Raw genomic sequence first — 24,323 nt, 5'->3', positions numbered from 1 at the left:
GAACCTACCCCTGACATCGGTTCTATAACTACCCCCCCTCAATTTAAAGCCATGCCCCCTCGTGCTGGATTTCTCCATCAGAGGAAAAAGGCTATCACTATCAGCTTATTGTTGCTATTGAACTTGCCTCCACCACTTTCTCTGGCAGCTCATTCTATATCTGCACCACCCTCTGCGTGAAGAAGCTACCCCTCAGGTCCATTTTCATTCTTCCCCCTCGCACCTTAAATCTATGCCCTCCAGTTTTCAATTCCCCCTCCCTGGGGGGAAAAAAAAAAGACTTTGTGTGTTCATCCTTATCTGTGCACCCTCACGAAAAAAAAAGTTCACTTATTCGTCACAAGTAAGACTGACATTAACACTGCAATGAAGTTACCGTGAACTTCCCCTAGCCGCCAGAGTCCAGGTCAATGCACCTAACCAGCACGTCGTTCGGACTGTGGGAGGAATCCGGAGCACCCGGAGGAAACCCACGCAGACACGGGGAGAACATGCAGACTCCACACTGATAGTGACCTGAGCCGGGAATCGAACCCGGGTCCCTGGTGCTGTGAGGCAGCAGTGCTAACCACTGTGCCACCCGTGCATGATCCTATACACCTCAATAAGGTCACCCCTCATTCTCCCTATTTGGACAAGAAACAATACTTTTCATTGTATGTGACAATAATAAATCAAATCCCACATTAAAAGGATTAAATTTCAAGAGGTGACACAAATCAAGGGTGGATTTCTTGGAATTTAAAAGCTTAAAAAAGGGATTTGATTGTTTTCAAGATAGGACAGATAGAAAGAAACTATTTCTACTGATGGGGGAACCCCGAGACCAGAGGGGATGAGTGTAAACTTATAACCAGACCTTTCGGAAATGAAATGAGGAAACTCTGCAACACAGAAATGGTGGGAGAAACTTGGAACTCTCTTCCACAAATGGCAACTGATGATGGATCAGTTGGGAGATTGACAGCTTATTGTTCAAAGTATTAGAGAGATATTGGGCAAAAAAAAACAGTATCTGGAGGTAGGTCACAAATCAGCAACCATTTCCTTCAATAACAGAACAGTTGAAGCAGAGAGCACGAGACTTGCAGCAAGGGAGTTAAATAGTTACATGAAAATGTAAAATACTCAATAGTAAACATTCTGGAAATGAGCAGAAAATGGGAGAGGAGTCCAAAAATGTGCAAGTTAGGTAGATTGGCTATGCTAAATTGGTCCTTAGTGTCAGGGGGACTAGCTAGGGTAGGGGTGGCACGGTGGCTAGCACTGCTGCCTCACAGCGCCAGGGATTCACGTTCGATTCCACCTTGGGTGGAGTTTGCACATTCTCCCCGTGTCTGCATGGGTTTCCTCCGGGTGCTCCGGTTTCCTCCCACAGTCCGAAAGACGTGCTGGTTAGGTGCATTGGCCATGTTAAATTCTCCCTCATTGCATCCAAACAGATGCCGGAGTGTGGCAGTGAGGGGATTTTCACGGTAACTTCATTGCAGTGTTAATGTAAGCCTACTTGTGACACTAATAAATAAACTTGAAATGCATGGGGATCGGGCCTGGGTGGGATTGTGCTCGGTGCAGACTCGATGGGCTGAATGGCCTCCTTCTGCACTGTAGGATCGTATTATTCTATCTCAAAAGTTAAATCCTTGTGTGAAATAAGACAGAGTTAAACCTGGTAGGTACCAATCAGCCTGCAGAAAAAGGTGTAGACAACTCAAAACAATAATCCGGGAGAAAATTATTTAGCACTTGGGGGGAAAACATGGCTTCATAAAATGCAAACCAGAGAGTTTTGACCAACTCGACGGAGATCCTGAAAGGTTCATTGATGAGGGGTTGACGTGTTTAGAATTTCAAAGCTTGTTTGAGAGAGAACCACATGATGTCCTTTACAGAACTGAAGCCCATCTCTCTCTCAGACACAAAGAGGAATTCCCAGGGATTGATATGGGAGCACTGCTCTTTTAGTTGAATATTAACTCACAAATGTATATTATAAAATCACACTAAATTTATTATAGTAGTAAACATTCAGGACAGGTGGCCGGGGGGGGTGCAGGGGGGTGGAATGGGACACAACTGACCTCGGGTGGAGGGAGCGGAACAGAGCGGGGGGGGGGGGCGGTGATCAATGCTCTTAAGGTGTTGACAGCGAACCTTCATGAACCACAGTGGCTACCACAGCAGGTCAGAGGCTGGGAATCCTACAGTAACTCACCACCAGTCTCCCCAAAGCCTGTCCACCATCAATAAGACACAAGTCAGGAGTGTGATAGAATATTCCCCACTTGCCTGGATGGGTGCAGCTCCAACAACACTTAAGAAGCTCGACACCATCCAGGACAAAGCAGCCCCTCTTGATTGGCACCACATCCACATTCATCCCCCCATCACCAACACACAGTGACTGACAGCCGTGTACCATCTACAAGATGCACTGCAGGAACTCACCAATGCTCCCCTGGGCAGCACCTTCCAAACCCACAACCATGACCATCTAGAAGGACAAGGGCAGCAGACATACGCAAACACCACCGCCTTTAGGTTCCCCTCCAAGCCACTCACCATCCTGACTTGGAAATACATCGCCGTTCCTTCACTGTCGCTGGGTCAAAATCCTGGAATTCCCTCCCTATCAGCACGGTGGGTGTACCTACACCGCATGGACTGCAGTGATTCAAGGAGGGAGCTCACCACCTTCGCAAGGTCAATAGGGATGGGCAATAAATTCTGGCCAATGACACCCACATCCCTCGAATGAATTGAAAAAGTCTCTTACTAAACCATGTCAAGAGGCAGTTTAGGGTCAACCACATTACTGTAGGCCAGACCGGGTAAGGATGGCAGATTTCCTTCCCTAAAGAACATTAGTGAACCAGATGGGTTTTTACGATAATTGTGTAGTTTGATGATCACCAATTCTAAGACTTGCTCGAAGTGATATATTTTGGGAAGGAAAGGCACAATAGGAACACAATGTTTGCAGAATGCAGGATTAGACCTGTTAGTTTACGTGACCTGGCGAGTTGAGAAAGTTATGGTAAAAACATACAGGATCTTTGGGTTTCTAAATAGAGTGCTAAATCTTTTTTAAAAAACCACAGGTCAGGCCGTGAGAGAGTCGTGTATTCAATTCTTGGCATCACAAGGAAGGATATTAAGATCTTGGAGATGGAGTTGGGGAGATTTACTGGAATGGTACCAGGACGAGGCCACAGATGCTCCACCACCCCCAACCGTGATGTTCGTGGGACCCTACACCACATCCAGAGGTGAGTTAGCACGAGGTACCAGCCGGCTGGGGGACAATTGGTCATTGGACGGCACTTCAAAAATGTTAATCTTCGGAGTTTTAAAAAGGTTTGGTTTGCCATTTAATGTTAGATGAAAATGAGAAACAATTCACACGGAGATTGAGCTGACTGCGAGCGAAGGTTACTGTACAGGGAGGGCATTTACAATGTCTGAATTATTCCTGTTTGGCGGCACCCTTCAGCACTTTAGAAGTGGTATAAAATCATAATATGCAAACATACATACAAACAAACAATATCTTGGTCAAACTACACTCCCCATTGACACTTTATATCAGTCCCATGACACAGTATAGCAGCTCCAAGACACCTTGACGGCGTGCTGGTCTGACAAAGGCCCAGGAATCGGTCTCCATGGTATCCTCCAGGCCAAGGATTGGCAGGAATAGGAAAATTATTCCAGTTGAACTGTTCCTCCTGCTGCCTCGAGGGCAGCCTTCAGCTTTTCTGCCTCCTCCTTCGAAACGTTGGCTCTCACCTCTTGAGGAAGGGATTCTACCAGCTTCTTCGCCTACGGAACGAACAAACACAACATTAACCGCAAAAAGACACCCACCGCAGGAATTCTCCAAACCCGGCGATGCACGTAGCACCACAGTCCGTCACGCCCCCGGCTACAGCCCGCCTGCCACACCGTCCCTGGCTACAGCCCGCCCGTAAGAGTTTTAACAACACCAGGTTAAAGTCCAACAGGTTTATTTGGTAGCAAATACCATTAGCTTTCGGAGCGCTGCTCCTTCGTCAGATGGAGTGGAAATCTGCTCTCAAACAGGGCACAGAGACACAACATCAAGTTACAGAATACTGATTAGAATGCGAATCTCTACAGCCAACCAGGTCTTAAAGATACAGACAATGTGAGTGGAGGGAGCATTAAGCACAGGTTAAAGAGATGTGTATTGTCTCCAGACAGGACAGCCCGCAAGTCCAGGAGGCAAGCTGTGGCGTTTACTGATAATGTGACATAAATCCAACATCCCGGTTTAGGCCGTCCTCATGTGTGTGGAACTTGGCTATCAGTTTCTGCTCAGCGACTCTGCGCTGTCGTGTGTCGTGAAGGCCACCTTGGAGAACGCTTACCCGAAGATCAGAGGTTGAATGCCCGTGACCGCTGAAGTGCTCCCCCACAGGAAGAGAACAGTCTTGCCTGGTGATTGTCAACAGCCCACCCGCCATGCCACGCCCCCCCCTCCCCCCCAACCCCGACCACAGCCCACCACGCCCCCTCACCCCCACTGGACACAGCCCACCACGCTCCCTCACCCCTACTGGACACAGCCCACCATGCTCCCCCCCAACTTCAACAGCACTCAAGTTAGCGGCTCCCAAGAGGAACTGGCAGTAAAGGGAGCGAGGGGTCGGGGTAACTGGTGTCATAGGCCTTGTCTGCAGAGATTGGGTGGGAAAAGGCCCCACCACCACATTCTCATTCCTAATCTATTCATCCATTCGTGGGACATGGGCGTTGTTGGCTGGCCAGCATTTATTGCCCACCCCTTGATACCCGAGGGCAGTTGAGAGTCAACCACATTGCTGCGGCTCTGGGGTCACATGTAGGCCAGACCGGGTAAGGACGGCAGATTTCCTTCCCTGAAGGACATTAGTGAACCAGATGGGTTTTTCCGACAATCGACAATGGTTTCATGGTCATCAGTAGATTCTTAATTCCAGATGTGTTTTATTGAATTCAAATTTCACCATCTGCCTTGGTGGGATTCGAACCCGGATTCCTAGAGCATTAGCCCGGGCCTCTGGATTACTAGCCCAGTGACAATACCACTGGAACCTGGTGGTTGAGCAGCAGAAACAAAATAACAAACAGGAGCAGGAACTGGCCGTAGGGCCGAATGCGGCTCCCCGGCTGTTCGATAAGATCATGGCTGATCCTTCTCCCGAAATCCACTCTCTCACCCGATCCCCTTATTCCTCAATTTGACATTTGATCAGGACAATGAAATCTACCCCACTCACCAACAATCAGCACAAGAGCATCACTCACAGAGGCTAAAGTCACCCCATCTACACTCCCAAATCGAGAAACTATCAAGAAGACAGTCATAGAGATTTACAGCACGGAAACAGGCCCTTCGGCCCAACTTGTCCATGCTGCCCAGTTTTTACCACTAAGCTAGTCCCAATTGCCCACATTTGGCCCATATCCCTCTATGCCCATCTTACCCATGTAACTGTCTAAACGCTTTTTAAAAGACAAAATTGTACCCGCCTCTACTACTACCTCTGGTAGCTTGTTCCAGACACTCACCACCCTCTGTGAAAAAATTGTCCCTCTGGACCCTTTTGTATCTCTCCTCTCTCACCTTAAACCGATGCCCTCTAGTTTTAGACTCCCCTATCTTTGGGAAAAGATATTGACTATCTAGCTGATCTGTGCCCCTCATTATTTTATAGACCTCTATAAGGTCACCCCTCAGCCTCCTACATTCCAGGGGAACAAAGTCCCAGTCTATCCAGCCTCTCCTTATAACTCAAAACGGTCAAGTCCCGGTAGCATCCTAGTAAATCTTTCCTGCACTCTTTCTAGCTTAATAATATCCTTTCTATAATCGGGTGACTAGAATTGCACACAGTATTCTAAGTGTGGCCTTACCAACGTCTTGGACAACTTCAACAAGACGTCCCAACTCCTGTATTCAATGTTCTGACCAATGAAACCAAGCATGTCAAATGACTGAAACCAGATTAAACCAGACTGAAAATGTAAACTGTAAATTCAGTGATAAAAATCAGAAAGATGACAGTAACCTGTCTCCAAACAGGAGCCTTCACTCCAGTGAGTGTCAATCTGGATACCCCTCCCCAGGGGGTCTTGTACCCACAGCTTTCGGATTCAGAACCGAGACACCGAGAGCCACAGCTGTTCACAACAGCCCTGAGCATCGGACTGCTGGGGAGAGGGGGGGGAGAGGGGGGGGAGGGGGGGTGGCCTTTCCTTCCGCCAGGTCACCTCACCTGCACGAGGTTGAGGCCAGAAATACAGTTCTTCACTTCTTTAATGAGTTTCACTTTCTCTGCCGCCTTGAATTCTGTCAGTTTGACTGTGAAATGTGTTTTCTCCTTCTTCACGGGGGCCGCCTCTTCTTCTGCCTGCTCGGGAAACAAGAGCAAAGAAAACAAAACAGGGACATCAGACAGGGCAAGGCAGCAGAACGGGTAACAATCCTCGAATAAAAGCACAATACTGCGGGAGTAAAAACAGAGAATGCAGGATAAACTCAGCAGGGTCTGGCAGCATCTGTGGAGGAGGAAACAGAGTCAATGTTTATTTTTCTTTTATTCATTCGTGGGGCATGGGTGTCCCTGGCTGGGCCAGCATTTATCGCCAATCCCTAGTTGCCCTTGAACTGAGTGGCTTGCTGGGCCATTTCAGAGAGAGGCTGAGTGTCAACCACATTGCTGTGGCTCTGGAGTCACATGTAGGCCAGACCGGGTAAGGACGGCAGATTTCCTTCCCTAAAGGACATTAGCGAACCAGATGGGTTTTTCCGACAATGGTTTCACGGTCATCAGATATTGAATTCAAATTGCATCATCTGCCGTGGCGGGATTCGAACCCGGGTCCCCAGAACATTCGCTAAGGTTCTGGATTAAACAGTCTAGCGATAATACCACTGGGCCATCGCCTCCCCAATATGACGCTTCTTCAGAGCCTCAAATACTGTATTGAGGATTGCCTCGTCCTGCCGTTCAGCATTATACTCTGAGTGTCCTGCCCACACCAGCTTTAAGCTCAGAGTTTCATATCGACTAGAAATTGGGGAAAAAGCCACCTCAAAAAAAACAACAACTGCCCAATTCCCAAACGATATATACTGTTTGACTAACAGGGCTGTTAAATGCAGTGTTAGCTGAATCGGGAACATAAATGGGGATGCAGTGATGTAGTGGTATTGTCACTGGACTAGTAATCCAGGGACCCAGGGTAAGCTCTGGGCTCGATTCCCACCCAGCATTTGGTGAAATTTGAATTCAATTAATAGTCTAATGATGACCACGAAGCCATCTGGTTCACTAATGTCCTTTAGGGGCGGAAGTCTGCCGTCCTTACCCGGTCTGGCCTACATGTGACTCTAGACACAAAGTAATGGGCTGACTCTTAAACGCCCCCTGAAATGGCCGAGTGAGACACTAAGTTCAAGGGCAACTAGGGGAGGGCAGGAAATGCTCTCATCCCAGCGGCCAGCTGCATTCTGACCTCTAACCCCAGTAACAGAACAGCCGGCTCCTTTGAAGCTTCTGAGAGATCAGACAGCTCATTAACTGCAATAACTCGCATTTATATAGCGCCTATAAAACGGAGCGAAGGGGGGGTTCCGCCTCCTCCTTCAGGTACCAGGCCCTAAAGAGAGTATTTGTGACCAGGGATCTCTGTTGGATTGGCCCATGATTAAGCTTGGCAGAGTACTGCAGGGGTTTGCCACCGCCTTCTGCAGTCTGACCGGCCTGAAAATCTCCCGCTCTCACCAGCTGACATCGGATGCATTGGATGGATTTACAGACTGAAAATTCAATCGGCTTGGCCAGCAAATCCTCAAGTGGGACTTTGACCTAGAAGTAGAGGCACGCTACCCACTGGAGGGCACACTACCCACTGGAGGGCACGCTACCCACTGGAGGGCACGCTACCCACTGGAGGGCACGCTACCCACTGTGCCACAAGAGCTCCCCCAATTAAGGCCTTGGCAGCTGAAAGCATGGCTGCTAATGGTGGAGCGGTTAAAATCAGCAATGCACAAGAGGCCAGAATTAGGAGACCAGGGAAATTTGGCATGTCCACTACGACTCTCATCAACATTTACAGATGCACCATAGAAAGCATTCTGTTTGTATCACAGCTTGGTGTGGCTCCTGCTCTGCCCAAGACAACAAGAAATTACAAAAGGTTGTGAATGAAGCCCAGTCCATCACTCAAACCAGCCTCCCATCCATTGACTCTGTCTACACTGCCCGCTGCCTCAGCAAAGCAGCCAGCATAATTAAGGACCCCACGCACCTCGGACATTCTCTCTTCCACCAGGAAAGATACAAAAGTCTGAGGTCACATACCAACCGACTCAAGAACAGCTTCTTCCCTGCTGCTGTCAGACTTTTGAATGGACTTACCTTGCATTAAGTTGATCTTTCTCTACACCCTAGCTATGACTGTAACACTACATTCTGCACTCTCGTTTCCTTCTCTATGAACAGTATGTTTTGTCTGTATAGCACGCAAGAAACAATATTTTTCACTGTATACCAACACATGTGACAATAATAAATCAAAGGAGTGCAGATATCACTCAGAGTTGCAGGGCAGGAAGAGATGAGAGGGAGAGAGGGGTAGAGTGATGGGAGGGGTGTGAATCGATGGACTGAGAAGCGTTAGGGATTGGGAAGCACAGGGGGTGATGGGTGAACAAGAATTTGGTGCAGGTTTTGGATGAGTTTGAGTTTACGGAGGGCAGAAGCTGGGAGGCTGGTTACCGGTCAGGACAGCAGCGAGCGTTTATCTCTCACGGTCGTTACCTGGGAAACCGGCTGCGCAGCTGCTATTGCTCCTGCCATCGGCATCATTCCAATATCCTGAATTTTCAGTGTTTTCTGTGAAGACAAAAAAGAGCATTAACTGGCATCAATAAACGCCACACAAACAATTCAATATTCTGGTCATTTGCCATTCCAAATCCCCCGCTTGCTCTCAGGCTCACATTTCTGTCCTTGGCCTGTGGCAATGTTTCCAATGAAGCCCAACGCAAACTGGAGGAGCAGCACTTCATCTTTCGATTGGGCACTATACAACTTTCTGATCTCAACACTGAGTTCAACAACTTTCCAACATCAGCTCTGCCCTCCATTTTGAATCTTCCCTCACCCCAACTGCCAGTCTGTCTCTTCTCATGTTTTTTGCTTTCAGCAGTTCATTGAAACTTTCATTTACTCTGCTAGTAACAAAATTCTGTTATTTTGCTTTCAGACAGTACTGACCTTTATTCTGCTATTAACACATTCTGCTACTTTGCTTTCAGACAGTGCTGATCTTTATTCTGCTGTTAACACCTATTTTGGACCAATGTTTTGTGCTTTTAATACTCTGCTTTGTATTGTCACATAGAATTCTACAGTGCAGAAGGAGGCCATTAAGCCCATCGAGGCTGCACCGACCAGGCCCTATCCCCATAACCCCATGCATTTATCCTAGCCAGTCCCCCGAACACTAAGGGTCAATTTAGCACGGCCAATGCACCTAACCTGCACATCTTTGGTCTGTGGGAAGAAACCAGAGTCCTTGGCGCTGAGAAGCAGCAGTGCTAACCACTGTGCCACCCCATCTTTGTCATTTAATCTCCCCTGCCCTTTGACCTTCTCTTTTGCTTCACTGCCCCTCCCTCTTTTCCACATTCCTAACTCACTTCAATTATGAAGTCACACTGGATGTGAAACGTCGAGTCTTTTTCTCTCCACAGATGCTGCCAGACCTGCTGAGTTTTTCCTTGCACTTTCTATTTTTATTTCAGAACTCCAGAATCCACAGTATTTTGCCTTGATTGAATTCAACATTTCCACAGGAGCAACTCACCACACTATCCGGGAAATATGCAACCATATATATGTCGTCACAGGAAATATTGATTTAAACCGTAAGCTCCAAATAATAGACACCAGCCACAGCACGTGTATAATGCAGCTATTGAAACCAAGCTGGGAAGAAGCACTTCTGCACTTGTTCAATCCACAGAGCTTCCTCTTGTGGGGCATTCTAGGACGAGAGGTCATCGTCTTAGGATAAGGGGCAGCAAATTTAAAACAGTGTTGGGGAGAAACTACTTCTCCCAAAGGGTTGTGAATCTGTGGAATTCGCTGCCCCAAAGTGCGGTGGATGCTTGGACAGTGAGTAAATTTAAGGAGTTAGACAGATTTTTAACTGGGAATGGGTTGAAGGGTTATGGGGAGAAGGCAGGAGAATGGGGATGAGGAGGATATCAGCCATGATCGAATGGCAGAGTGGATTTGATGGGCCGAATGGCCTAATTCTGCCCCTTCACCTGCACGCTTTCTGTGAAAGATCTTCAGAGACTCAGTTCAAACTTGCTCATGTGGTGGCCACCCAGGCACTTCAAGTCCAAACCCGAGGGTTAGGTTGATTGGCCATGCTAAATTGACCCTAGTGTCGGGGGAATAGGAGGGTAAATATGTGGGGTTACGGGGATAGGACCTGGGTGGGATTGTGGCCGGTACAGGCTCGATGGGCCGAATGGCCTCGTTCTGCACTGTAGGGATTCTATGATTCGCTGCCACTGGTTCTGCATCAAGTTTCAAACAGAACCTCAGCGCTTTCAGATTCTACAACAAACACATCTGTGGGACACTGATGGTGTTGGTGAGTTATCGCTCAGAACCCAGAACTTGTACTGTCTCCACAGGAACCAGAAGAGTAAAAAGTAAAGTTCATTTATTAGTCACAAGTAAGGCTTACATTAACACTGCAATGAAGTTACTGTGAAATTCCCTTAGTCGCCACACTCCGGCGCCTGTCCGGGTCAATGCACCCTAACCAGCACGTCTTTCAGACTGAGGGGGGAAACCGGAGCTCCCGGAGGAAACCACACAGACACTGGGAGAACTTCCAAACTCCGCACAGACAGCGACCCAAGCCAGGAATCAAACCCGAGTCCCTGGTGCTGTGAGACAGCAGTGCTAACCACTGCGCCATAACCCCCCGGAATGAATCTCGAGCCCCACAAGTACATAATCAGAAACCTCTCTCTCAGCCTCAGGATCAAGAATGACTGGCTTCCACTGCACTGCAATGGGTTCTAAGATGGCTGAGCCTCCAAAGCTCTATCTGCAGATAAAGGCAAAATACTGAAGATGCTGGAATCTGAAACAGAAAATGCCGGAATGTCTCAGCAGGTCTGACAGCGTCAGAGCAGGGTCATCCTGACTCAAAAGGTGGGCTCTATTCTCGCTCCAGACGCTGTCAGACCTGCAGAGTTTCTCCAGCACTCTACTGTCTCTATCTGCAGACTCTGCCACAAGCACAACATGTGGCGCCCGAAGGGTTGGGCAGGTGTGGTGTCTGATGGGTTGGGCAGGTGTGGTCTCTGATGGGTTGGGCAGGTGTGGTCTCTGATGGGTTGGGCAGGTGTGGTCTCTGATGGGTTGGGCAGGTGTGGTCTCTGAAGGGTTGGGCAGGTGTGGTCTCTGAAGGGTTGGGCAGGTGTGGTCTCTGATGGGTTGGGCAGGTGTGGTGTCTGAAGGGTTGGGCAGGTGTGGTCTCTGAAGGGTTGGGCAGGTGTGGTCTCTGATGGGTTGGGCAGGTGTGGTCTCTGAAGGGTTGGGCAGGTGTGGTCTCTGAAGGGTTGGGCAGGTGTGGTCTCTGATGGGTTGGGCAGGTGTGGTGTCTGAAGGGTTGGGCAGGTGTGGTCTCTGAAGGGTTGGGCAGGTGTGGTGTCTGAAGGGTTGGGCAGGTGTGGTGTCTGAAGGGTTGGGCAGGTGTGGTGCCCGAAGGGTTGGGCAGGTGTGGTCTCTGAAGGGTTGGGCAGGTGTGGTCTCTGAAGGGTTGGGCAGGTGTGGTGTCTGAAGGGTTGGGCAGGTGTGGTGCCTGAAGGGTTGGGCAGGTGTGGTGCCCGAAGGGTTGGGCAGGTGTGGTCTCTGAAGGGTTGGGCAGGTGTGGTGTCTGAAGGGTTGGGCAGGTGTGGTGTCTGAAGGGTTGGGCAGGTGTGGTCTCTGAAGGGTTGGGCAGGTGTGGTCTCTGAAGGGTTGGGCAGGTGTGGTGTCTGAAGGGTTGGGCAGGTGTGGTGTCTGAAGGGTTGGGCAGGTGTGGTGCCCGAAGGGTTGGGCAGGTGTGGTCTCTGAAGGGTTGGGCAGGTGTGGTGTCTGAAGGGTTGGGCAGGTGTGGTGTCTGAAGGGTTGGGCAGGTGTGGTCTCTGAAGGGTTGGGCAGGTGTGGTCTCTGAAGGGTTGGGCAGGTGTGGTGTCTGAAGGGTTGGGCAGGTGTGGTCTCTGATGGGTTGGGCAGGTGTGGTCTCTGAAGGGTAACCATCCATTTGGATCTCACCATCTTCCCTCAAATTTAACGTCAGATTTCCAGCTATGCTTTCTGGGAAGAATGCAGCGCAAGGTAAAAGTTTGCAGACGGCGCAATGTGAGGGGTGGAGGGCGAGTAAATGATTTTGGACAACCCGAGAGTACTCAGCGAGCCCGCAGGACATCCCCGTGTGCTGAACTGCCCAGAAATACCCAGGATGACAATGATTGCTTGCACTAAACCGCCTGCCTTTAGCCACTCGCACTCAGTGAGCAGCCTCCTGAGTATTTCAGTAGACCCGCAGCATTCAGAGGGAGTGCCTTAGAAGTTCAAAGATGTCCGGGTTAGGTGGATTGGCCGTGCTAAATTGCCCCTTAGTGTGAGGGGGACTAGCTAGAGTAAATGCATGGCGTTATGGGGATAGGACCTGGGTGGGATTGTGGTCGGGGCAGACCCAATGGGCCGAATGGCCTCCTTCTGCACTGTGGGATTCTATAATTCTATGAAATCGCACAGCCCAATACAGTCTCTGGCCACTCTCCCATGTTATCATCCCGTCAATGTCCCTCGCTAAATTCCTAAATCAACATTGTACAATAAATACTCAGGTTCACCGACAGACACAGCTCAATGCTTTCGTTGTAGTCCAGAAATTGTGACCCAAATGAAGTCCGATTCACCAATTGGTATGGAGCACCACAAACTAGCAGGATAAATGGAATGCTAGCATCGGGAGATGGGATAGAATTCCCACATCACTGGAACATTAAACAACATTTATGGCCCACTGCTTCCCAATTGTACCAGAGAACAGGAATGAGATAGAGAATCTGGTGAACTGGTGCGGCAACAATAATCTGTCCCTCAATGTCAACAAAACAAAGGAGATTGTCATCGACTTCAGGAAGCGTAAAGGAGAACATGTCCCTGTCGACATCAACGTGGACGAAGCAGAAAGGGTCGAGAGCTTCAGGTTTTTAGGTGTCCAGATCACCAACAACCTGTCCTGGTCCCCCCATGCCTACACTATAGTTAAGAAAGCCCACCAACGCCTCTACTTTCTCAGAAGACTAAGGAAATTTGACATGTCAGCTACAACTCTCACCAACTTTTACAGATGCACCATAGAAAGCATTCTTTCTGGTTGTATCACAGCTTGGTCTGGGCTCCTGCTCTGCCCAAGACCGCAAGGAACTACAAAAGGTTGTGAACATAGCCCAATCCATCATGCAAACCAGCCTCCCATCCATTGACTCTGTCTACACTTCCCGCTGCCTCGGCAAAGCAGCCAGCATAATTAAGGACCACACGCACCCCGGACATTCTCTCTTCCACCTTCTTCCGTCAGGAAAAAGATACAAAAGTCTGAGGTCACGCACCAACCGACTCAAGAACAGCTTCTTCCCTGCTGCTGTCAGACTTTTGAATGGACTTACCTTGCATTAAGTTAATCTTTCTCTATACCCTAGCTATGATTGTAACACTACATTCTGCACTCTCTCCTTTCCTTCTCTATGAACAGTATGCTCTGTCTGTATAGCGCGCAATAAACAATACTTTTCACTGTATGTGAATACATGTGACAATAACAAATCAAATTAAATCAATGTCATTCTCCGCAGAGCCTCAGCCAAGACTGCTCGAACACTAGTCCATTTTAAACCTTAAAAAACAAACCTGCATTCATATAGCACCTTCCTCAACCTCAGAGTGTTCCAAAGCGCTTTGCAGCCAATGAAGTTGTTTCTGAAGTGTTATCACAAGAAATGAAACAGTTGATTTGCGCACAGCAAGCTCCCACAAACAGGGATGTGATAATCAACAGATCATTTTATTGGTTGTGTTTGTTGAGGGATAATTATTGCCCGGGGGAATTACCACAGCATCCTTTACCGCCATCCAGAAGGACTCTGTTCAACATTTCATTTGAAAGATGGCACCTCTGACAATGCAGCAACTCCCACGGTGCTGCACTGGTGGATCAGCCTTGTTCATTTGCTTAAAATCTCTTGGGAGTGCGACAAACACACAAACTTCGGACTCAAGAGACTGAGTTACAACACTGAGACTTTGTCCTCACCGGGGATGCGGCTGGTGGTGGGTCTGTTCCCATTAGAATCATAGAATCCCTATAGTGCAGGAGGAGGCCATTCGGCCCATCGAGGCTGCACTGACTCTCCGACCCCGTAACCACACGCAGTTACCCCACTAATCCCCCTGACCTATACATCTTGGGACACTAAGGGGCAGTTTACACGGCTAACCCACCTAACATTAAAGTTTACTCAGTGTCACAAGTAGGCTTACATTAACACTGCAATGAAGTTACTGTGAAAATCCCCTAGTCACCACTCCGGCACCTGTTCGGGGACACTGAGGGAGAATTTAGCATGGCCAATGCACCTGACCAGCAGCTCTTTCGGACTGTGGGAGGAAGCCAGAGCACCCGGAGGAAACCCACACAGACACGGGGAGAAGGTTCAGACTCCGCACAGACAGTGACCCAAGCCGGGAATTGAACCCGGGTCGCTGGCGCTGTGCGGCAGCAGCGCTAACCACTGTGCCACCGTGCTCCCATTACTTCATTCCCCAGGTCTATGCAGCCAGAGGTATCAAGGACTGATCTCACTGATCTACATCTTAATCTGCACTCTCCTGTCGTGTTCAGGGGGACCGCCGAGAAAGCATTAATGGATCCATCAAGAAATGGCGGCCATTGTATGACGTACCTTTAGTAGTTCATTTAAGTCAGAGATTTCGAGAAGCGTCAGGCTCGCTATTTCCTGCACCAGCTGCTTTATCTTTGGCGAGTAATTCTTGGGGGCAGTGTCGAGGGGCGGTGTTGCCAGGGTGTCAGAGCGAATACAGGCGCTGGCCCTCAGAGCCCGCCGGGCACAGAACGTCCGCAGCTCTCGCCTGTAAAAAGATTGAATAGAAATGGAAAGTTCAACGGCAGACAGGAAAGTGGCAGCGTTATGAGATTCTTCTGGAGCTCCTTGTCCCTGACAGGAGCACCACTCCTGAAAAGTCATGAACTCAGATTGTGTGTAATAATGCTGAGGCTATCGAGGTTTGCGCATACGGCAAGGAAAATCAGACAGGAACATTTAAATCATAGAAATCCAGCAGCTGCAGTCAACAGATAGCTACTCCTCCAACATACCTCACACTGAAATCATTGCAATGGTGTGACATTTGGGAATAGTTATTGACTGGGACTGGAGGAGATTGCAGAAATAGGGAGGGGCAAGGCCATGGGGTTTTATTTATTAGTGTCACAAGTAGGCTTACATTAATGCTGCAATAAAGTTACTGTGAAAATCCCTGAGTCGCTACACTCCAGCGCCTGTTCGGGGTACACTGACGGAGGGAGAATTTAACATGGCCAATGCACCTAACCAGCACGTCTTTCAGACTGTGGGAGGAAACACGAGCACCCGGGGGAAACGCATGCAGACACAGGGAGAATGCACAGACTCCGCACAGTGACCCAAGCCGGGAATCGAACCCGGGTCTCTGGCGCGGCGAGGCAGCAGTGCTAACCACTGTGCTACCCATGGAAATATGGATTTTAAGTATTTTAAAATCAAGGTGGTGCTTAACCAGTGTGGGTCAGTGAGGGCAGGGTTGATGGGATGGGGTAGCTTCTGTGCTCCTGTCATGGAGTAACAGAGTTTGGCAGCACTGAAAGAGACCTTTCGGCCCATCGTGTCTGCGCCAGTCATCAAGCACCTATCTATTCCAATTCCATTTTGCAGCACTTGGTCCGCAGCCCTGCATGCTATGGGTGTTTCAAGTGCTCATCAGAAAAGCTTCTGTCCCGCTGACCACCATTCCCGTGAAGCTTGCCGGAAGGGGTTGCAGCATCTCGCCTGTCGCTGAGACTGGCGGCACACTGACACAGTGGTTAGCACGGGAGCCGTGTTCAATTCTGGGTTTGGGTCACTGTCTGTGTGGAGTTTGCACATTTTCCCTGTGTCTGTGTGGGTTTCCTCCGGGTGCTCCGGTTTCCTCCCACACTCCAAAGATGTGCGGGTTAGGTTGATTGGCCATGCTAAATTGCCCCTTAGTGTCAGGGGAGATTAGCAGGGTAAACCTGAAAGATGTGCTGGTTAGGTGCATTGGCTATGCTAAATTCTCCCTCAGTGTACCCAAACAGGTCCCAGAGTGTGGCAACTAGGGGATTTTCACAGTAAATTCATTGCAGTGTTAATACAAGCCTACTTGTGACTAATAAATAAACCATAAACTTAAATATGTGGGATTACGGAGTTAGGGTCTGGCTGGGATGGCAGTCGGTGCAGTCTCGATGGGCTGAATATCCTCCTTCTGCACTGAAAGGATTGTATGAATGGAGACTCAGCCACCGTCCTCGTCCTGGGGGGACTGGAGCGCACGGGCACGGCCAAGTCACCCCGGCCAGGGATCAGCAAGGCAAAAAGCCAGGGGAAAGTAGACAGACAGCGAATGGCACTGGGCAGACGCTGAGCCCCCAGGAGAGAATTGTTAAATAATTAAACCTCAATCAAAGCTGAGAGAGAGTCAGGAACCTGGGACAGAATCTCTGGGGGTGGAGGAGGAGGGGGCACAATGTGAGGGGGAGGGGAGATTGGGGGATGTGGGTCCATGGGGGGGAGGTGGGTCCATGGGGGGGGGGGGGGTGGAGATGTGGGTCCATGGGGGGGGGTGGAGATGTGGGCCCATGGGGGGGGGGGGTGGAGATGTGGGTCCATGGGGGGGGGGGGTGGAGATGCGGGTCCATGGGGGGGGGGGGTGGAGATGTGGGTCCATAGAGGGGGGGGGGGGGAGTGGCTGCAGGGGACTGGGGGGGGGGGGGCGGTGAGTGGAGGGGCCTCTGGGGATGGGGAGGGTCGGTGGGTCCTGGTTCCCACCCGCGCCCCAGGCTCCTCCCTGGGCCCAGCTCCCCCTGGCCCCGGGCGCTCACACACGCAGCCTCTACCTGAGCAGGCCCCGGGCTGGGCCGCTCCCTCTCCCCAGCGCCGCCAGCATGTCCCCGGCCACACACCGCCCGGCTCCCGGCACATGGAGCAATGGCGGCACGGGGAGGGGTGACCTCCAGAGACTGACCTACCCGGCAGCCTCCGCGCTGCCAGCATGCAATTAAACTTTATTAACAACCCCGGCCAATCACACTCCCCCACAATGCACCGCGCTGCCAGCATTCAATTAAACTTTATCAACAAGCAGTCAAATAAACAGTGAGGGAGCAGAGAGAGTCACAGATGTTTACAGCATGGAAACAGGCCCTTCGGCCCAACTTGTCCATGCCACCCTTTTTTTAAAACCCCTAAGCTAGTCCCAATTGCCCGCGTTAGGCCCATATCCCTCTATACCCATCGTACCCATGTAACTGTCTAAATGCTTTTTAAAAGATAAAATTGTACCCACCTCTACTACTACCTCTGGCAGCTTGTTCCAGACACTCACCACCCTCTGTGTGAAACAATGGCCCCTCTGGACACTTTTGTATCTCTCCCCTCTCACCTTAAACCTATGCCCTCTAGTTTTTGACTCCCCCACCTTTGGGAAAAGATATTGACTATCTAGCTGATCTGTGCCCCTCATTATTTTATAGACCTCTATGAGATCACCCCTCAGCCTCCGACACTCCAGCGAACAAAGTCCCAGTCTATCCAACCTCTCCTTATAACTCAATCCATCAAGTCCCGGTAGCACCCTGGTAAATCTTTTCTGCACTCTTTCTAGTTTAATAATATCCTTTCTATAATAGGGTGACCAGAATTGCACACAGTATTCCAAGTGTGGCCTTACCAATGTCTTGGACAACTTCAACAAGACGTCCCAACTCCTGTATTCAATGTTCTGACCGATGAAACCAAGCATACCGAATGCCTTCTTCACCACTCTGTCCACCTGTGACTCCATTTTCAAGGAGCTATGAACATGTACCCCTAGATCTCTTTGTTCTGTAACTCTCCCCAACGCCCTACCAGTAACTGAGTAAGTCCTGCCCTGGTTCAATCTACCAAAATGCATCACCTCACATTTATCTAAATTAAACTCCATCTGCCATTCGTCAGTCCACTGGCCCAATTGATCAAGATCCCGTTGCAATCCGAGATAGCCTTCTTCACTGTCCACTATGCCAACAATCTTGGTGTCATCTGCAAACTTACTAACCATGCCTCCTATATTCTCATGCAAATCATTAATATAAATGACAAATAACAGTGGACCCAGCACTGATCCCTGAGGCACACCGCTGGTCACAGGCCACCAGTTTGAAAAACAACTCTCTTCAACCACCCTCTGGCTTCTGTCATCAAGCCAATTTTGTATCCATTTAGATACTTCACCCTGGATCCCGTGAGATTTAACCTTATGCAACCTTATTCACATTAAACCCCACACTGGGAGAGTTTATACTGTAATGATACTGTGCCTATTTGAAATATATTTTATTCATGTTTCTGTGCAGGATGTTTTTAACACTCCCTTACATTTTATCAGTGCGGTTGGGTCTATAATCCAGCAGTCCTGTATTGTTACTGCAGCAGCATAATTGTTCCTAATTGCTCGAACGTTTGTTTTAATCTGGGCTAATGCTGCTCTGTTATTTTAGTGATTTCCCCTGGGGCTTTGCAGAGTCGGACTTGATTAGGTTGACTGACAGAAAAACCGGGTGTCTAGGTGAAGCTAGGATTGCACAGAGAAATCAAGGGCCGTCTGCTATTTGGGATCTTTGGACAGAGGTCATTTTCTCTGTCTCTGGATTTAGAGACTGAAATCTGCCAGGAAATAAGTATCTTTCTCTTAGATTCTGCTGTTTGGGGGTGGATCTTTCCCTGGAGGTCATTATATCAGAGTTAGAAAACAGGGGTTTGTCTGGATCTCTGTCCAGAGGTATAAAAAGGCTAGAAGTCTAGCATCTATGTAAGCACATCAGTTTTTGGTGCTAACTGGTTGTGAAGAAGGGATTTATGTCCATGGGGCATGTTGTTTATAGTGGAACTATAGAGCTTGCTGGTTAAGAATTATGCCTTGTCATGGTTAAACTTTTCCAACTGGTAAAAGTTATATTATTTCTTTTTGTTATATTTTAACTGTGTTCTTAAATAAAGTTTGTTTTGATACAAGCTTCCTAGTGGGTCACAGGGTTATGCCTGGAGAGAAACACCTTATGCTTACCCTAATGTCAAAATCAAAAGGTTAGGGACTAGGCTAACTTCATGGTATACCTTGGGTTTCTGATCTGGTCCATAACAATACACAATCCTGCACTAAGGGAGGATGTGCACATTAATACTGCAAGGCGGATTGGCTTTATAATATTCAAGCTAGCTTTTCATGGGGTTCAAAGGCGAATCTTGATTTGCAGCAGCTTTTGATTTGTCTCATGTATTGGGATACAGTGAAAAGTATTGTTTCTTGCGCACTATACAGACAAAGCATACCGTTCATAGAGGAGAGGGTGCAGAATGTAGTGTTACAGTCATAGCTAGGGTGTAGAGAAAGATCTTAGAAAATCTGTTTTAAAGTTTCAGTTTAGCATGGGCTGGATCTCAGAAATTTCTACATCCAGGATATATTATATAAAAGCTCGTTTCCCTCCTGTAAACTTTGCATTTAAAAAAAACCTTTCCAGTGTGAACTAATGCCGTCTCTTTCAAAAATAGATTGAGACAGCCTTTCCATCTTTACCTTCCAAATAATAATCAGTATCGCTGCAGAATCCAGCCGCTTAGTGACTCCATATTCTGAACTCCACCACATATTGCAGCTGTCGATCCTGTTAGCCTCCGCATGCACTTGTGCAAAAGTCATGTGGTTCGACAGTGATCAGACTACTTAACGGTAGTGACTTTTAAAGGGGCGTCTTGACAAGTACATGAATGAGATGGGAATAGAGGGATATGGTCCCCGGAAGCGTAGGGGGTTTTAGTTAGGTCGTGCAGCATGGTCGGTGCGGGCTTGGAGGGTCGAAGGGCCTGTTCCTGTGCTGTAATTTTCTTTGTTCTTTGAAAATGGAAATGATGGGCCATTCTGCTCATCATTGGCCCTTTCAAATAATTATCCAGTTAGTATCACCCCTTTAGCCCTTTCCTGAGTCCAAAAGCATTGAAGGATTGGGGTATAGGAATAGGGGTGTTTTGCTGCAATTGTATAGGGTGTTGTTGAGGCCACGCCTGGAGTGTTGTGTGCAGTTTTGGTGTCCTTATCTGAAGAAAGATGTGCTAATTTGTCATTGAAGTTCGTCAAGTAGTCAGATTACTTACTTTGAGAGACAATGAGCTTACTCTGGTTTGCAGCCTGTTTCAATATTAGTTGACCTCCGATATACAAGGCTTTCCAATATCATGATGTTTACAGTATTGTAACAGACCAGTCAGCCCAACTAACCTGTACACGGAGTTTATGCTCCATTATAAGCCTTTTCCCATTGATCTTCATCAGTGCCATCTACCTTGCTTTAGAGAGAGTGCAGCAAAGATTTACCAGGCTGATTCCTGGGATGGCAGGTCTGTCATATGAGACTAATTTGGTTAGGATTATACTCACTGGAGTTTAGAAGAGGGGGGATCTCATAGAAGCTTATAAAATTCTAACAGGGTTCGACAGGGTAGATTCAGAAAGAATGTTCCCAATGGTGGGGGACGAGTCCAGAACTAGGGGTCATAGTTTGAGGATAAGGGGACTGAGGTGAGGAGAAATTTCTTCACCCAGAGAGTGTTGAATGTGTGGGATTCACCACCACAGAAAGTAGCTGAACATAGAAACCCTACAGTACAGAAAGAGGCCATTCGGCCCATCGAGTCTGCACCAACCACAAACCCACCCAGGCCCGACCCCCATATCCCTACATATTTCCCCACGAATCCCTCTAACCTACGCATCTGAGGACACAAAGGTCAATTTTTATCATGGCCAATCAACCTAACCCGCACATCTTTGGACTGTGGGAGGAAACCGGAGCACCCGGAGGAAACCCACGCAGACACAAGGAGAATGTGCAAACTCCACACAGACAGTGACCCAAGCCGGGAATCGAACCGAGGTCCCAGGAGCTGTGAAGCAGCAGTGCTAACCACTGTGCTACCGTGCCGCCCCGAGGCCAAAATATTGTGAGATTTCAAGAAGAAATTAGATACAGCTCTTGGGACTAAAGGGATTAAGGGATAAGGGGGAAATCAGGATATTGAATTCGATGATCAGCCATGATCAAAATGAATGGGGGAGCAGGCTCGAAGGACCATGTAAAGGCCTTAGTAAAGTGGCAGAGCAAGTACAGAAAGGGAAGCACATCCTGCACTCCGGATCCCACTATTCACGTGTCAAAACATCTGCGGGTCGAGAATGGGCCTGCTCGGTCACAAAGACCTGGGTGGGGGGGAAACCAGTGACCCTGAACAGACATCACTCTCAAATCGAGACACAGCCAACGACAGGGAACACAGCCAACGACAGGCCTTTCCCCAAAGCCATGCAAAATTCTTCTTGAAGTATTTATCCAATTCCCTTTGGAAAGTTCTTACTGTTTTTAGGCAGTGAATTCCAGATCATCACAACTCACTTTCTTTTAAAATACATTCTTACTTCTCAATTAAAACATTACCCCGAAACCGCAGAAGTCAACAAATATGAAGGGAAAAATGTTTATTAAATATACGGTATTAAAATGAGCTGAAATGGTGAGGAAAGCTGAACAGTATGGTATCAAGGAAAATACACAAGACAGAGACACACATTCATGTAGAGCAGAACAGAACATGCCTTACTGACATTAAACCTGTACGCCATCTACCCAAACTCAAATCATCCTGTACAAGATACTATAAATGAATAGACTATTTTCAATTTTAACATGCACACCCTATTTATGAAGATGAGTTTTTTTTAAAATTAGACATTTAACTGTTTATGTTCCAAAGAACACACATATACAACAGAGAATGACTGCACAATATACAATATGCTATACGGGTGACAGCTACCGATTACGGTTAATGATATCGAGCTCCATTATTATGCAGCAACAGTTCTCGGAGGTCAGTAGCTTCCACTGCAAAGTGCCTGTAGCTCCAGTGGCGAAAGGAGCACAAGGTGGAGGTCAGCAAGCAGTTAACCTACACAGCCAATTATTATGTCCACCAGTTACTTGGGTCAGAGGAATGGATTTCTAATCAAAGTTGGCGATTCTGTATAGTTCAAGGTGGATCTGTAACACACACGTACATAATCAGACCGCAATTTAACACACAACTCAGAACCACTTTTAGAATTAATTGTCATGGTCGCTCCGTCTTCACCCTCGACCCTCCTGACATTTAAAAATTATTATTCTGTTGCTGCATTCGGCATTTTCCTTAACAAGCAAAAGGAGGGGGGGGGGGGGGGGGGGGGGGGGAACTGAATCGAGAAGCAGGCAGTTAAATGAACTGAGCCTCCATGAGGCTCCCTGTGTTTTGACTCCTGCATTGTACTTTCCAAAAAAAAAACCAAACAGGCAGTGCTACCTCTTCCAGTTCCACCGACTGACTCGAGCAGCTCCAGGGGCCAAAGTCTGATGCACTCAAAGCTCACTTTGTCTAAGCCAGAGTGATCTGTTTCACCCGGACAACGGCGAACAGCTTACAGACAGGAGCACCCTCCAAAAAGGAGTTAAAAATACAGCAAAATTGGACACGGGGACCTGTCCCAATACGGCCGCTGGCGGTTTCCCAGCCGATTTATGGAGCGAGAGCGGGGAGTGGATGGTGCACTCACCAACCTGTGCAAGATATAAATCTGCATCCTGCAGGCGATTGGAGATGACACCTACCCGGTAAGGGAGGTTCAAGCTCCTCCATTCTGGAAGATGCAAGTCCCCCTCTTCTCCTGGCATTGTCCCAGGCTCACAGAAAGCTAGGAGAGTGGGCTGCTGAACATGTGGCAGCGTTGCTGCAGCTGGAGGTGGGGTTGGCAAGGAGAGGGGAGAGAAATACACGGCACACTTTGCTCTCCAGGTCACCGTGTAGGAGGCAGATGAGGACAGCTGGGATCTCTTTCCCCCGCACCCCATGATGGGTGCAGTCAAGCTGCCCTGCTGAAACTAGCAGAAGAATTTTAACCCCACCTACTCTGGGGAATCAGATGAGATGGCTTGGGGGGGTCGGGGGGGGGGGGGGGGGGGGGGATTATAACCAGTGTTGAACCCAATGCACTATTTTGCTCTGAGGCCAATACTGGGGAGAAAAAAAATCTTGCATTTATATGGCACCTTCCCCAACCTCAGGACATCCCAGGGCACTTTATAACCAGACACTTTGGAAGCCTAGTCACTGTTGTAGGAAGTGCAGCAGCCAATTTGCCCACAGCAAGCTCCAACAAACAACAATCGGGATAAACAAATCAGACACTCTGCTTTTGCAATGTCTGCTCAGGGATGAATAGTGGCCAGGGCACTGGGGATAACGCGCCTGCTCTCCTTCAAAATAGAGCCATGGGATCTTGCTATGTCCACTCGAGATGACAGATTTGGATTGATTGCGGTTTACACAAGGTCCCAAAGTTGGGGAGGGTGTGTGTGTGTGAGAGAGTGTGTGTGTTAGTGAGAGAGCGAGTGTGTGTGAAAGTGAGAGAGAATGAGTGTGTGTGAGAGAGAGAGTGTGACAGTGAGAGAAAGAGACACAGTGAGAATGAGTGTGTGTAAGAGTATGTGTGAGAGAGAGAGTGTGAGAGAGACAAAGAGAGTGAGAGTGAGTGTGTGTGTGTGTGAGAGAGAGTGTGTGCGTGTACATGTGCGCATGTGAGTGTGTGTGTGTAGGAGGGGGGTGGTGGGGGGTGCTGGGACCCACAGAAATACACCCGAGTGCCTGCAGGAGAAAGGGGTGGGCGTACTGGTGGGTGGAAGGAGCCAGTCACAAAAAAAAATTAAACATCTCCCATCGTACTGACAAACTGGTTACAAAAAGCAGCTGAGGTGAAAGGGAGAAACAGCCCAAACACCTCTGCTGCTCACATCACACA

The 24,323-nt window shown here is 48.6% G+C and overlaps 2 protein-coding genes across 5 annotated transcripts in view; both read right to left on the bottom strand.

Moving 5' to 3' along the window:
- Nucleotides 1–93: 93 nt before the first annotated feature.
- Nucleotides 94–17,439, bottom strand: mrpl12 (mitochondrial ribosomal protein L12). Its single transcript, XM_078225753.1, has 5 exons — nt 17,296–17,439; nt 15,065–15,251; nt 8,835–8,909; nt 6,282–6,416; nt 94–3,822 (listed from the first exon to the last, which is right to left on the bottom strand). The coding sequence occupies exons 1-5, from the start codon at nt 17,343–17,345 to the stop codon at nt 3,706–3,708; spliced, it is 564 nt and encodes a 187-aa protein (XP_078081879.1). The 5' UTR covers nt 17,346–17,439; the 3' UTR covers nt 94–3,705.
- Nucleotides 17,440–21,956: 4,517 nt separating this feature from the next.
- The window catches only part of hgs (hepatocyte growth factor-regulated tyrosine kinase substrate), a 53,732-nt gene continuing 51,365 nt past the window's right edge, over nt 21,957–24,323 (bottom strand). For 2 of the 4 annotated variants that reach the window (XM_078225743.1, XM_078225742.1), the window contains exon 23: nt 21,957–22,724. In XM_078225743.1, the coding sequence (XP_078081869.1) occupies nt 22,682–22,724 (43 nt within the window). In that variant the 3' untranslated portion in view covers nt 21,957–22,681. The remainder of the gene's footprint in view (nt 22,725–24,323) is intronic. The other 2 variants (XM_078225744.1, XM_078225746.1) reach the window with 1 other exon arrangement.

The sequence above is a fragment of the Mustelus asterias genome, chromosome 12, assembly GCF_964213995.1.
Source record: "Mustelus asterias chromosome 12, sMusAst1.hap1.1, whole genome shotgun sequence".
Taxonomy (NCBI): domain Eukaryota; kingdom Metazoa; phylum Chordata; class Chondrichthyes; order Carcharhiniformes; family Triakidae; genus Mustelus; species Mustelus asterias.
This window is presented reverse-complemented; position numbering and strand designations above follow the sequence as displayed.